Genomic DNA, 16,226 nt, shown 5'->3' on the forward strand with positions numbered 1-16,226 from the left:
AAGGGTTACTGAATGAATGATGTTGGGACAACTGAATAACTATCTATGGAAAAAAAATGACTTTATCCCAAGCTCGCATGCTAAGACTAGGGTAAAGTTCAAATGGATCGATGATTTTAATGCAAACGTGAAACCATAAAAGTAATAGAAGCACAATGGTAGAATTAATTCATAACCATAAAGCAGGCCTTTCTAATCATGACACAAAACTCACCTACATAAATTGAACCATGCGAAAAAGAACGTACACAGCAGAAACCGTTAGGGAAAAGTTATTTGCAGTTCATCACAGATAAACAAACTTTCCTCGTATATAAGGAACTTCTAATAAATGATGAAAAAAGACAATAACCCAGTAGGGAAATGGGTTAAAGATGAGAATGGACTGTCTACAGAAAAGGAAATACAAATGGATCTTAATCATATGAAAGGGTGTTCAGTTTCACTCAGAATAAATTCTTACAAAAAATTTTTTTTTGGTATCTACTAGGTACCAATTGGCCTTCTGGGGATAGGAGACACAGCAGTGAACCAAACAAATAAAGATCTCTGCTCCCACGGAGCTTACATTCAGATGGAAATGCAAATCAGAGCTCCACTGAAATGCCATCTTCATCTATTAGATTGGCAAAAATCCAGAAGTTTGACATCACACTCTATGGCACTTTCATGCTTTCCCAAGGCAAATTGAAGGCTAAATCAGTACAACTTCTATGATAGGTAATTTGGCAATAGCTCTCAAAGTTCCAAATGTACAAGCCCTTTGAGCCAGCAATTCTACTTCTAGAAATTTATCCTATAGATTTACTTATATAGGAGAGAAATGACATATGTACAATGTTTATTGCTATTGTGTTTGCAATATCAAAAGATTAGACACAATCTAAATAGGAAGCTGCTTAAAGACATGATGATACAGCCAAACTGTGGAATAGCAGGAAGTTGTAAAAAGGAATGAGGGAGCAGTTATGTGGAAAGATCTCCAAGACACATCGTTATGTGTATATGTTTATATAGTATGCTACCAATTGTGTAAAGAGGGACAAAAATAAGATATCCATATATAAATATAAATCCATCATCTAGCTATCTATCAATACACAAAAACTAATAACCTTGGTTGCCTGTGGCAGAGGAAGCGGAGAAGAGAAGGAAATATGTGATGCGCTGGGAAATGGCTGGGAGATGGGGTAAGAAGGAGACATTTTGCTGAATATCCCTTCACAGTTTTTAAATTTTTAATCACGCGAATGTATTCCTTATTCAGAAAATTAAATCCAAAAAGTGTTTCTCTTACTCAAAATTTTTCTAATTAAAAGAATAAAATTCTGAGAGAAGGTTTGACAATATTTCTATTTTGGTAACCTATAGCAGTGTTTAATCATCTTCATGGACAAGAAGCATCACATTCTTGATGACACAAATCCTCCCTTTTGATTTCTCTTCTTCAGAAGCAACTAACCAAACTTCTTTTTAAATTATAGGTCACCTCCTTTCCATCTATGCTCAGGGCTGTGTATGAAAAAAGTAGAACCATCTGTGAAGCAAAACCCACACACATTATGTAGAACTCAAGTTTCAATATAAAACTAGAGAAACAAGACCCCAGACCCCAGTGGATGAAAGAGATCCATTATGCTATGGATACGAAGTTTCATTTCCTATCTTGAAGTCAGTTGAAGATAATATTAGAAGTCACATAGTCATAGTAAAGAAAGACAGATTAGACTTCATCTAATTTGTAACTTTGCTTCTTGGTAAAATTGTCCCTGAAATCAAGGACGTTGTTAATTTTCTCAGGGACACACTTCAACAATATGTAATAGAAGGAAATCTTTGCAGTCTTCAAACTAAAATTCTTTTCTTGCTACTTGATATTGTATTTAAAAAATTTTTTCTCTTCTTTGCTGCTCCTTAACTATGCTTCAGGGCTTGTGCCCAGGAAGTGGGGGGAGAGGAGGAATGAAAGGAAAGAAAGACAGCTAAGAGAAATGAGTTAAAGATGTCAGATTTGTAGGCAGGAAGTTTAGTGAGTGGCAGAAACTGCCAAAATCCTTTCTAGATGTAGAGCGTGGTTCTCCACCACATCAGAAAATATTGTGTCTGTTTTTGCATTGCTGTTGACTAAATATGGACTAAAACAGTTCTCCTTTTTAAATAGCAGAGACAAAGCAGAGGCTGCCCTTAACTCAGATCAAGGAAGTGCTTCCTCCAATACCAGAACTAGAAGTCACTTCCACAGTGCATCAGCAAAATCAGTGTACACGGTGAGTGCTGATTTGACTTTATTGACGGTTTGACTTTATTCACTATAAATGCAAATAGATCCAAGGAGGTATAGTTTACCCCCAACTGCATTTCTATCTGGGTGTAGGAGATAGAAAGTGATGAACTTGCAAGAACAGTCCATATACATTAAGTGACATAAAATAAAATCACTCTTTCCTCCAAGGTCTAGGAAGGACCAGTAAACTAATCTCTTAGCCTGTTAAACTCCATCCCTTGGCACTGTTTCCTGGGGTTGAGTCATAATTCTAGCAGGCCAGTTGTTGTTTCAGTCAGAGCATGAGAAAGGAGAGAATGTAAATTTGTAAAGCAGAACTACTTACGGACCCTCAATTACTGAAATAAAAAATTCCTCTAAATTTAACATCTGGTGGTTTAGATTAATGCACATTGATTATACTGGTCAATGATGGTATACTCAAATTGAATAATTTGAGGAGAATTTAATAAAAGGCCTATTAAGCCAGCATGTGGGAAAACCAAAAAGGAGAGTGTAGCACCCTAGGACTAATGACAGTAGGGTGCCACTACTGTCCCTAAGACTAAAAGGGCAAAGAACTCAGAGAGACAGAGAGGCAGACACATGCACACACATACGCACACAGACAGAATATGTGGGGAGGGCTGCCTGACAGGAGATGTGACCTTTGGTCAAGGGACACCACAGCCTGTGGTTGCCCTGAAGAAGAGAATAAATATCCCAACTTGGTGGTTCTCCTTCTCCGCCATGGGCTAGTGCTTCCCATTGACCAAACCCAACCAGAGCCAGAGGACTGGAGCAGGATGGAGGCAATTTATATAGACTGGCTTCCCATGGCACCAAGCAGGGTGGGGAAAAGTGGAGAGCAGATCTGGAGAGGCAACCTAAGGGATCCAGCATAGGAGGCTCAATATGTCAAACTGGAAACTAACTGCCAAGAATGTGTATGTTGAGGACTTAGAGGGAGGCAGGTCTTAGTGCTTGGGTCTTAGTGTAATCAGGGTCTGCTGTTGGCTCAGAAACTCCTAGGTAGAATATAACGTCATCATATCATTGTTTTAATGAAATATTACTGGATATTAAGCTTGATACCTCTCATTCTGGTCCTCATTCTGGGATGCTCAACCTTGCATGTGAAGAGCTCTCCTTTGTTCATTCACCAAATACTATTTGAGCACCTACTGTGTGCCAAGAATTCCGCCACTCATTGGCAAAAGTAATGTGCAGTCAGTGGAGGAATCAGATTAGGGAACCCCGAGTTCCTACAGATGGTCAAGTAATGTGATAGAAGTATTCACAGGGGACAGGGGAGCATAATGGAGAGACCCCCTCACTCAAAGGACATGTTGCCTAGCATTTAATAGATGTTCAGTACACATTTGTTGAGTGAATGAATAAGTCCCAACTTCTCTGTCTCTCTAATAGAGTCATGGAATGTTATAACCCAAAGAAACTTGAGTGAACACATACTTTCATTTTATAGAAGTGGAAAATAAGCCGAACACACTGGCAGTGGCAGAGCCCAGAGGAGACACTGCTTTTCTTAGGCTGAGAAGTTTATTAGCACTAACCACAATTTCTTCTTAGGTCTATAATGGAGGCTCCATTGCATAACACAGGGTTGGAAAGAGGCCTTAATCAGTGACTTTAGGGAGTTTTTTGGTGTTTTTACATGACACAGTTTTAATAAATGGTTTTAAAATTGTTTTCTGCTAATTCTCTTCAGGTAATACTTGACAACATTTTTGTGTGAATAATATTTGCCTTTTTTTTTTTTTAATCTTCAGAATATCCTTTTGAATTGCTCTGGACAACTTGGACTGAACCCTTTTGAGGAATATTCAATTTTATTTTGAGAATGAGTAAACTGGTAAATATTTGGGTCCAGCTGAAGATGCATAATAGGAAACAGTAGGAATGCTGACTGGTTGATGAACACTAGTTCAAGAGCACTCTTTTGACCCAGGAGATCAAAGGAAGGAGAGTTTTTTCAGGAAGCCATTATGAGTCATGGAAAACAAGCTGATGAAACCCACGGAAACAGCAAGAGAACACTAACTCTCCTTGTTTATCCGTCATTATGCAGACATACCTCATTATATTGCACTTCACTTGTATAGCTTACAATAACCCCAAGATTTCGATTTTGAGGAATCAAAAACAGAGTCAAGGATGAAAATCTTTTCTCTCATTGGCCCACATTGCAGATTCTGATTTGACAGGTTTTCAAATAGACCATTTCTATCCGGCAAATTGCTTCAGAGAGCCTGGACTGTTTGTTTATACATTTGTTTAGATTTATCAATCTTGTCTCCTTTTGGCACTGGGATGTTTAAAAAAATTCAAAGATGCCAAAATAAAATGAATTTAACTGAAATATTGGAATTTTTAAATCTAACAGCAAAATGTTTCTCTGATTCTTTTGGCTTTCGTATTTTTATAGCTTTCATTGATGTGAAGAATAATTATAGTTATTAATTACAATAAAAGTACATATCATCAAAAAGCAGCTCTTCATATTGAATAATATAAAAATACCTTCCCAGAGTTAAGGAAGAACTTAATCTCCTGGCTTCATTATATAGTTAAAATTGTTTATCTGAGTAGATTTCTAGACTTGAACTGCAGAGTCAGATTTAACATTAAGAAAACAAACAGAAATGAATGTTTCAGCACACAGAGGTTTTTCTGGTACTCCATTTTTTGGGCTAGATCACAAACTGAGATTCTAATTGTAAGGTTTAGAGATTGAAGACTTGGCAAAAGAAATTCTCCCAGTCTCGCTTTTTCTTGTCTGTGTATCCCTGATTAATAGGTGAGTCAGGCTCAGGTCTGGGATTATTCAACAGGAGTTTAGGGGTGCCACACTCTATAAGGTATGGATATGATACAGTTTCTGAGAAGCCAAATTATCTTTTCCTTACAATCACCCATTCCGTTCAGACAAATGGCTTGGAAATCCATGGGAACTTGGCTTACAAAAGGCATAAATTAAGCTCAAGTTCTGTTAAATTGTGGCAGCTTCCTGGAAGCTAATTTCCCTTGTTTATTAAAATAATAGACTTTAACAGAAACTGTGATGCTTTCAAAGATGTAGATGGCCTGCTGTCTGCCCACAAAGAGTTCACAATCTGGTAGAGGAGACTGGACATGCCTACCACAGGTTGTAATGCTAGACACTGCAGGGTGAGATCAGCTCATTTACAGGCTCCACGCTTCCTGCTCAGAATCCATAGGCCGAGAGAATCGTCTCCTGCTGGGGGTAATCAGGAGAGGCTTCTCGAGAAGTCTGCTTTGGAGCAGAGTCTGGAAGATGGCTTTTCCTGATCTCTCAGGATAGGTCAAATCTCCCAAGTGTACACTTTCTCAGTCCTCATAGCCCTTTTCATATCTGTTATTTACAATTATTTTCATGGTTATTAATTAGTGTCTGCCTCTCGAGTCCGCTTCTGCTCACCATAGTATCCCCAGCAGCTGGTATGATGCTTGGCTCACAGTAGCTTCTTAATAAATATTTTTTGGATGAAGAACTATTTATTGAGCCCTGCTATACATCAGGCATGTGCCGTGTATGCTCTCATTTCTTCCTCACAACCGCTCCTCGAGACAGGTATCATTATCCCTGAGGAAGCTGGGCCCAGAGCAGCTTACCAATTTGCCCGCCTTCTCAGGACTAATTTGAGGATTCAATCCTAGGTGCGCTGGGCTGCAAATCCTGTGCTGCTCCTGGTACTGCAGGGTAGAGCCTGGGCAAAGGAAGCAGGGTGCATGGAGGGGGTGCCTGAGAAAAGGGGCTCCAGCCGAGAGCACCAGCAACGCTGTCTTCTGGGAGTGCAAGGAGGCTGGGTTAACCGTACCCTTGGACAAGATCTGACTGGAACTGCTGTTTGGTCCTGCCTGTCTCTGTTAACCTGACAGTCCTGCTCCCCTCCTCATCCAACTGACTCCACTAAAAACAAATTTGTGGTCCTTGGGGCCTGGTGCGATTCATGGCTTCCAATTTACACCTCTGACCCTGGCTTTTAGCATGCACGGCCTTTCAACTGATTCCGAACCTGACCTTAACTGACCCTGTTCCCCTTCCCTAAGACTTACAGCTTAGTCCTGCATCTGTGGTTCTATCCCCAACTGCGACTCATACTCACCTCTGTGTCCTGTTGAGTAGCCAGGACCCTAGCCCCCCATGCAAAGGAATTCAGGTGTAGATTGGGAAGGGCAGAGAGGAAACATGACACCATGCCAGAAGGCTGCCAAAATTGTACAGTCAAGCGGACACGGTAGAATTAGAACAGTAGAAAGAGGGTTAGACAGAGGAGAGGATATGAAGGGAGAATTGGTGGCACTCAGCAACTGATTTGATGCAGGGGTGGGAGTGAGGTTGGGGCAGAGAAAGGGGGAGAGAAGAGACTCAGACGCCAACCCGCCAGACTTCTGTGTGTAGAAAACGATGTTGCCGAAACTTAGAGCTGCTAGTTTTGGTTTCTGGAAGAATTTTCATTTTCCAGAAGATTCCCTTCAAACTCTACTTTCAACCTAGCCTAAGTTCTACTCTCTCCCCTCCTATACTTAGTCAGCCTGGATGGAGCAGTCCTTCTTCAGAGCACCTTGCTCTTCCCTGCCTCTTTTCTGACTATTACATTTGCCCTTTCCCTCCATCTGTAGAAATCCTCTCCACCCTTCAAAGGCAGATAGGCTACCTTCCCATGGAGCTTCGTACCACGACTAGCTGTATTCATGTCTGCTTCCCCGTTAGACTGTGAGTGAGAGTGGGAACCACATCTTCTCCAGCTTCTGAGTGCCCAGTGATGGGTATTCACTTCTGCCTACCTGCCCCTCCCTTGCCATAACTCATCTTAGTTAATGGAGTTTGACAGATGGTGGTTGTAATTTCAGCACAGTGGTCACCTCTCAGGGAATGGGGAAGGCGATGGGATTGAGGATCCACATACCAGGGACTTCTAACACGAGGGCAATGTTCTTTTATAAACTTGGTGGTGAGTATATGAGAGTTCATTGTATCATGATTCTATGTAGCTTACATATATTTTATTTTATTTTATTATTTTTTAATTTTAATTTTCATATTTTTATATATATTATTATGGTAACATTGGTTGGTAGCATTGGTTTGTAACATTATATAAATTTCAGGTGTACATCATTGTATTTTGATTCCTGTGTAGATTACATCATATTCACCACTCAAAGACTACCTACCATCCGTCACCACACATGTGTCCCTAATCACTCCTTTCACCCTCCTCCCTCCCTCACTCTTCCCCTCTGGTAACCAACACTCTAATTAATCTCTGTCTCTACATGATTTTTCTCATTGTTTTTATCTTCTATTTATGAGTGAGATCATACAGTATTTGACTTTCTCCTTCTGACTTATTTCACTTAGTATAATACCCTCAAGGTCCATCCATATTGTCACAAATGGCCAGATTTCATTTTTTTATGCCTGAGTAGTATTCCATTGTGTATATATACCACTTCTTCTTTATCCATTCATCCCTTGATGGACACCTAGGTTGCTTCCAAGTCTTGGCTATTGTGAATAATGCTGCAATGAACAGAGGGGTTCATGTATCTTTACGCATTTGTGTTTTCGTGTTCTTTGGATAAATACCCAACAGGGGAATAGCTGGATTGTATGGTAGTCCTATTCTTAATTTTGGGGGGAATCTCCATACTGTTTTCTACAGTGGCTGCATCAGTTTGCAATCCCACCAGCAGTATATGAAAGTTCTCTTCTCTCCACATCCTCTCCAACACTTGTTGTTTTCTGTCTTGTTAATTATAGCCATTCTGACTGGAGTGAGGTGATATCTCATTGTAGTTTTGATTTGCATTTCCCTGATAGCTAATGATGTTGAACACGTTTTCATGTGCCTGTTGGCCATCCATGTATCTTCTTTGGAGAAATGTCTGTTCAGATCTTTTGCCCATTTTTTAATTGAGTTATTAGTTTTTTTGTTGTTGAGATGTATGAGTTCTTTATATATTTTGGATATTAACCACTTATCAGATGTATGATTTGCAAATATCTTCTCCCAATTGTTACGTTGTCTTTTCGTTTTGTTGATGATTTCCTTTGCTGTGCAGAAGACTTTTAGTTTGATGGAGTCTCATTTGTTTATTTTTTCTATTGTTTCCCTTGCCCAGTCAGACATGATACTTGAAAATATGCTGCTAAGACCGATGTCAAAGAGCATACCACCTATGTTTTCTTCTAGAAGTTTCATGGTTTTGGGTATTACATTCAAGTCTTTAATCCACTTTGAGTTAGTTTTCGTGTATGGTGTAAGATAATGGTCTACTTTCATTCTTTTGCATGTGGCTGTCCAGTTTTCCCAATACCATTTATTGACAAGACGTTCCATTCTCCATCGTGTGTTCTTGGCTCCCTTATTGAAAATTAGCTGTCCATAAATGTGTGGGTTTATTTCTGGGCTCTCGATCCTGTTCCATTGACCTGTGTGTCTGTTTTTGTGCCAGTAACATGCTATTTTGGTTACTATAGCTTTGTAGTATATTTTGAAATCAAGGAGTGTGATACTTCCAGCTTTGTTCTTTTTTCTCAGGATTCTTTTGGCTATTTGGGGTCTTTTTTTTTTTTTCTCTTAAAGATTGGCACCTGAGCTAACAACCGTTGCCAATCTTCTTTTTTTTTTTTTATGCTTTTTCTCCCCAAATCCCTTCAGTACATAGTTGTGTATTTTAGTTGTGGGTCTTACTAGTTGTGGCATGTGGGTCACCGCTTCAGCGTGGCCTGGTGAGCGGTGCCATGTCTACGCTCAGGATCCAAACCAGTGAAACCCTGGGCCACCAAAGCAGAGCGTGTGAACTTAACCACTCAGCCACAGGGCTGGCCCCCTTGGGGTCTTTCGTTGTTCCATATAAATTTTAGCTTTCTTTGTTCTAGTTCTGTGAAAAATGTTGGAACTTTGATTGGGATTGCATTGAATCTGTAGATTGCTTTAGGAAGTATGGACATTTTAACTATGTTATTTCTTCCAATCCAAGAGCACAGACTATCTTTCCATTTCTTTGTGTCTTCTTCAATTTCTTTAACAGTGTTTTATAGTTTTCAGTGTACAGATCTTTCACCACTTTGGTCAGGTTTATTCCCAGGTATTTTATTCTTTTTGTTTCAATTGTAAATGGGATCGTATTCTTAATTTCTCTTTCTGCTACTTCATTGTTAGTGTATAGAAATGCAACTGATTTTTGTGTGTTGATTTTGTATCCTGCAAATTTACCATATTCACTTATCATTTCTAGAAGTTTTTTGGTGGATTCTTTAGGGTTTTCTATATATAAAATCATGTCATCCACAAATAGTGACAGTTTTACTTCCTCCTTTCCAATTTGGATCCCTTTTATTTCCTTTTCTTGCCTGATTGCTTTGGCTAGGACTTCCAATACTATGTTAAATAAGAGTAGTGACAGTGGGCATCCTTGTCTCGTTTCTGTTCTTAGAGGGATAGCCTTTGGTCTTTCTCCATTGAGAATGATATTAGCTGTGGGTTTGTTGTATACGGCCTTTTTTATGTTGAAATACTTTCCTTCTATATGCATTTTACTTAGGTTTTTATCATAAATGGATGGTGTATCTTGTCAAATGCTTTCTCTGTATCTATTGAGATAATCATGTGATTTTTAGTCTTCATTTTGTTAATGTGGTGTATCATGTTGATTGACTTGCAGATGTTGAATCATCCCTGCATCCCTGGAATAAATCCCACTTGATCATGGTGTATGATCCTTTTAATCTATTGTTGTATTCAGTTTGCTAGTATTTTGTTGAGGATTTTTGCATCGGTGTTCATCAGTGATATTGGCCTGTAATTTTCTTTTTTTGTGTGTTGTCTGGTTTTGGTATCAGGATAATGTTGGTTTTGTAGAATGAGTTAGGAAGCTTCCCCTCCTCTTCAATTTTTTGGAAGAGTTTAAGAAGGATAGGTATTAAGTCTTCTTTGAATGTTTGGTAGAATTCACCAGGGGAACTGTCTGGTCCTGGACTTTTATTTTTTGGGAGTTTTTGATTATTGTTTCTATCTCCTTCCTGGTGATTGGTCTATTCAAATTCTATATTTCTTCCTGATTCAGTTTTGGAAGGTTATATGATTCTAAGAATTTATCCATCTCTAGATTATCCAATTTGTTGGTATATAGCTTCTTGTAGTATTTTTTTTTATAATCTTTTGTATTTCTAAGGTGTCAGTTGTAATTTCTCTTCTTTAATTTCTGATTTTTATTTATTTGACCTTCTCTCTTTTTTCCTTGGTGAGTCTAGCTAAAGGTTTCTCAGTTTTATCTTTTCAGAGAATGAGCTCTTAGTTTCATTGATTTTTTTTCTATTATTTTTTTAAGTCCCTATTTCACTTATTTCTGCTCTGATTTTTATTATTCCTTCCTTCTACTGATTTTGGGCTTTGTTTGTTCTTTTTCCAGTTCCTTTAGGTGCACTGTTAGATTGTTTATTTGATAGTTTTCTTATTTGTTGAGGTAGGCCTGTATTGCTATAAACTTCACTCTTAGAACTGCTTTTGCTGTTTCCCATAAATTTTGGCATGTTGTATATTCATTTTCATTTGTGTCCATATATTTTTTTATTTCTTCTTTGATTTCTTCATTGACCCAATCATTGTTCAGTAGCATTTCATTTAATCTCCACATATTTGTGGCTTTTCTGATTTTCTTCCCGTAGTTGATTTCTAGTTTCATACCATTGTGGTCAGAAAAGATGCTTGGTATTATTTCAATCTTCTTAAATTTATTGAGACTTATTTTGTGGCCTAATATGTGATCTATCCTGGAGAATGTTCCATGTGCATTTGAAAAGAATGCATATTCTGCAGTTTTTGGATGGACTGTTCTGTATATTTCTGCTAAGTCCATCTGGCATAAGGTGTCAGTTAAGGCCAATGTTTCCTTATTGATCTTCTGTTTGGATGATCTATCCGTTGGTGTAAGTGGAGCATTAAAGTTCCCTACTATTATGGTGTTACTGTCTATTTCTCCTTTTATGTCTGTTAATAATTGCTTTATATATTTGGGAGCTCCTATGTTGGGTGCATAGACATTTACAAGTGTTATATCCTCTTGTTGGATTGTTCCCTTTATCATTAGGTAGTGCCCTTCTTTGTGTCTTGTTACAGTTTTTGTTTTAAAGTCTATTTTGTCTGATATAAGTATTATTACCCCAGCTTTTTTATCATTGCTATTTGCATGGAGTATCTTTTTCCATCCCTTCACTTTCAGTTTGTGAGTGTCTTTAGGTCTGAAGTGTGTCTCTTGTATGCAGCATATATATGGGTCTTGCTTTTTAAAATCCAATCAGCCACCATATCCCTTTTGATTGGAGCATTTAGTCTATTGACATTTGAAGTAGCTATTGATAAGTATGTACTTATTGCTACTTTGTTGCCTTTTTTCTAGGTGTTTTAGTAGTTCTTCTCTGTTCCTTTCTTCTCTTGCTCTCCTCCTTTGTGGTTTGATGGCTTTCTTTAATAGTATGTTTGGTTCTTTTCTCTTAATTTTTTGTGTATTTATTATAGATTTCTGATTTGTGATTACCATGACATTCAGATATAATAACCTACATATATAGCAATCTATATTAAGTTGATGGTCTCTTTAGTTTGAACTCTTGCTAAAAGCTCTATGCTTTTAATTCCCTCCTCCCACATTTTATGTTTTTGATATCATATCTAACCTCTTTTGTGTGTGTGTGTGTATATCTGTTACCCTCTTATCATGGAAATAGATAATTTTAGTACTTTTGTCTTTTGACCTTCATAGGTGGTTGATCTTCTGCCTTTACTATATATTTGCCTTTATCAGTGATTTTACTGCTCTCTTTTTGTTTTTTGATGATTTTCTTGTTCCTATCTGTGGTCTTCTCTTTCCCACTCAAATAAGTCCCTTTAGCATTTCTTGTAAGGCTAGTTTCTTGGTGATAAACTCCTTTCATTTTTGCTTGTCTTGGAAACTCTTTATCTCTCCTTTCATTCTGAATGATAACCTTGCTGGGTAGAGTATTCTTGACTGTGGGTTTTTTTCCTTTCAGCACTTTAAATATGCCACTCCCTTCTAGCCTGCAAGGTTTCTGCTGAGAAGTCAGCTGATAGCCTTATGGGGTTTCCTTTGTATGTAACTTGTTGACTTTCTCTTGTGGTTTTTAGGATTCTCTCTTTGTCTTTAATTGCTGACATTTTAATTATAATGTGTCTTGGTGTGGGCCTCTTTTGGTTTGTCTTGTTTGGTACTCTCTGTGCTTCTCGTACCTGCATGTCTGTTTCCTTCCTTAGGTTAGGAAAATGTTCAGCTATTATTTCTTAAAATAGATTCTCTGCTCCTTTGTGTCTCTCTTCTCCTTCTGGGACACATATAATATGGATGTTAGCGTGCTTGATATTGTCCCAGAGGTCCCTTAGACTGTCCTCATTCTTTTTAATTCTTTTTTCTTTTCTGTGTTCAGCTTGGGTGATTTCCTCTAGTCTTTTATCCAGCTCGCTGATCTGTTCTTCTGTATCATCTACTCTGCTATTGAGTCCCTCTAATGAATTTTTCGTTTCTGGTATTGTATTCTTCATTTCTGATTGGTTCTTTTTTATCTTTTCCAATTCTTTGAAGTTCTCACTGAGTTCATCCATTCTTCTCCCAAGATCAGTCAGCATCCTTATGACTTTTTGTTTGAACTCTTTGTCAGGTAGATTGTTTATTTCTGCTTCATTTAGTTCTTTTTCTGGGGTTTTGCCCTGTTCCCTTACTTGGAACGTATTCCTTTGTCTTCTCATTTTGCCTCCTTCTCTGTGTTTATATATATGTATGAGGTAGGTCAGCTATGTCTCCTTATCTTGAAGAAGTGGCCTTATAAGGCCCAGCAGTGTGCTTCCTTCTTGTCACCAGTTCCAAATATTCCAGGAATTCCCCTGTGTGGGCTACATGTGTCCTTCTGTTGTGGCAGGGTTGCTCTTGCTACAGGTGCCCAGGGAGACTAGGCTGTCCCCCTGGCCGGCTGGTTGTAATACTCCACTCCCTGTGGCTGCTATGGACCCTTCAGTCACTTTATCAGGTGTGGGGAGCCCCAGCACAGTTGGCTGCAAGGTCTAATAGCACATTCCAATTACACTTTTTCTGTTAAGTGAGTAGGCCCCCAGTGTGGCTGGTTGCTAGGCTCAGGGGCTTACAATTACTGTAGGCCTCTGGCCTACAAGGCTGTTGTCAACTCTCTCAGGGTTTCAGCTGGGTGGGGCCAGGCTCAGGCATGGGAGCACCCATTTGTTTTAGGCTTTGGAAGGTGGGGCTGGTCCCCTATGTGGCTGTTTGGGAAGCACAAATCTGCTGCAACTGACAAGCCCCACCACTCACAGGGCCATACACCCCATCAACACAGTCCTGCCTCACGCACATGTCCAGCCCACTGAAGTGGACCCAGTCACCCCATTGCAGAGGCACCACACACTCCACCAATGCCCCCACACTCCACCTGCTCCTTGTGCATGCTCTACCCTGCAGAGGCAGACCTACTCACCCTGACTGCAGAGGTTCCAGGCACCCAGCCTGTGCAGGCCCACAAATTGTCTTAGGGCTTGCTGTTGGGTGTGGCCAGTCCCTAGGGTAGGCTGCCTGCCCTGGCTGAGATGGATTAAATTGGTGCTCTAGTGGGTGGGGCAGACCCTGGGCTAACAGACCAGGGGAAGAACTCCAATGGCCTGCCAGTGTCTATGTCAGCACTCCTGTACTAGGTCACAATAATGGCTGCCACCAATGTCTCCGTCCCTGGAGCAGTCTCACCTCTCACTGAGAAGTACCCAGAGCCCATCAGGTGAGTCTCTTTTCACCAAAGGACTGTGCACCTTTCTTTCTGGTGATTTTAGGTTGCTTTCTGATACAAATTCTGTGAATTTGTGTGTGGGTCCTTTAAGAGCAGGCTTTTTTCCCCCTTATGTCCCATAGCTTTTCTGGGAGTACTCCCTATTGTTGTTAGTAGCCAGCAAAGCCAGATATTATGACACTTGTCTCGGTTGTGCTGAGTCCACAAGCTGCTTATAGCAGTAATGCTCCCCCACTCAGATCCCCTGCTTTCCAGGGAACGCGTCATACCTTAGGATTGCTTCCAGCCAGCCATGAAGCACTGCAGCTTGCAAAGGTGGCATTTTTCTCTCCAGAAAGGAATTTCTGCCTCTTCCACCTCAGTCAGCACTGTCCTTTGTTGTGGGGGTTCTTTTTATCCAGTTTTCAGTTCTCTGTCAGGGGTAATTTTTCCAAGAGTAGTTGTAAATTTGTTGTGTCCTTGGGAGGAGGTGAGTTCAGATTCTGTCTATGCCACCATCTTGACATCATCTCCTCCATATATCTTAGAATACACTTTTGTACCTGCTCAATATTTATTACAATCAAATTTTACAAAAGGCAAATATTGTATGAATTGTGTCTTTCTTTCTCCCTCTGTCAGTAGATAGCTTCTGTCTGTCTGTCTCTCTATCTCTCTTTCTCTCTTCCAACTATATTCCTTTCCATTCATGTAAGACATGTGGAATAAAGACTTGGACAGAATTTTCTGACACAGTTTATTTTCATAGTTTGACTTTACTTCTTTCCCTCTCTATTTATTTTACTTTTCTTTTCTGTCTACATCTTTTTTTTTTTTTGAGGTAGATTAGCCCTGAGCTAACTAACTACTGCCAATCCTCTTCTTTTTGCTGAGGAAGACTGGCCCTGAGCTAACATCCATGCCCATCTTCCTCTACTTTATATGTGGGATGCCTACCATAGCATGACTTTTGCCAAGCAGTGCCATGTCCACACCCAGAATCCGAACTGGCAAACCCCGGGCTGCTGAGAAGCGGAACATGTGAACTTAACTGCTGTGCCACCAGGCCGACCCCTGTCTACATCTTTCTTAACCACCTTCACCTATTTGTGCTATTCTGATGGGTTGTGATCTTAGGATAATAAGTGGAAAGAAGTTCTGACATTTAAAAAATCTAAATAAGATATATTATCAGATTAACTGAGAAGTACGACAACTAAAAGATACATTAAAAAATATCCTCTGTGAACTGAGAATCATGTACTTTAGTAAAGACAGAGTGGTCTAGAAGTGTCTGTGATTTGAAGCACAAGATGAAGTGTGCATGTATGAGCAGGCAGAAAACAGAACATCTTAGCAAAAAATCATACTTCACAAAATCCTCTGGATGAGTTATTTTCCCCCTGAGAGTTAAGGCTGTTCTGTTACCAGAGGAAAGTATGGAGATAACACTGCTACTTACTGGAAGAATATTGTTTTGTGGGTTATCAAATAAGATACTCTCATCTGCAAATAACAGCAGGCTCAATTCAAAATGACTTAAATGATAAGAAGATTTCTTATCTTACCTAGCAGAAATTCTCAATAGAGTGCTTCCAGGGTTGGCTAATTCAAGAACTCACTTCATTAAGCACCCAGGTTCTTTCCTCCCTTTCCTCTCTGCCACCTTCAATTTGTTGACTTTTGTCTTCAGGCTTCCCCTCGCACGATTTCAAGAGAGATTGTATTAAATGGTGGTACAATGGCACCAACAATCATCATATCCTTACACCACAATGTCCTTTTTAAGAGTAAAGAAACCTTTACAAGAAGCCCCCCACCCCTACTCCAGTAGATTTTCCCTCATGCCAGAGCATCTAGAATTGGATCACAGACCCACCCTTAAACCAGCAATGACAGGGGAAATGGGACCATCATGACTAGTTTAGAAGGATCAAGATTTGTCTTGTTCTGGGGCTGGCCCTGTAGGCTAGTGGTTAAGTTTGGTGCACTGCTCCACTTTGGAGGCCTGAGTTCTGTTCCTGGCTGTGGACCTACTCCACTTGTTGGCAGCCATGCTGTGGTGGCGACCCACATACAAAACAGAGGAAGATTGGCACAGATGTTAGCTCAGGGTGAATCTTCCCCAGCAAA

The 16,226-nt window shown here is 39.7% G+C and overlaps 1 protein-coding gene across 2 annotated transcripts in view; it reads left to right on the forward strand.

The window, feature by feature from the left end:
• TMEM156 (transmembrane protein 156) overlaps positions 1 to 4,772 on the forward strand; it is a 40,247-nt gene extending 35,475 nt beyond the window's left edge. The window contains exons 6-7 of one of the 2 annotated variants that reach the window (XM_014827407.3): positions 2,165 to 2,267; positions 4,054 to 4,643. In XM_014827407.3, the coding sequence (XP_014682893.1) occupies positions 2,165 to 2,267; positions 4,054 to 4,066 (116 nt within the window). In that variant the 3' untranslated portion in view covers positions 4,067 to 4,643. Of the gene's footprint in view, positions 1 to 2,161; positions 2,268 to 4,053 lie in introns of both variants that reach the window. The other variant, XM_014827406.3, reaches the window with a different exon arrangement.
• Positions 4,773 to 16,226: the final 11,454 nt, after the last annotated feature.

Source organism: Equus asinus, chromosome 3 (genome assembly GCF_041296235.1).
Source record: "Equus asinus isolate D_3611 breed Donkey chromosome 3, EquAss-T2T_v2, whole genome shotgun sequence".
Classification (NCBI taxonomy): Eukaryota; Metazoa; Chordata; class Mammalia; order Perissodactyla; family Equidae; genus Equus; species Equus asinus.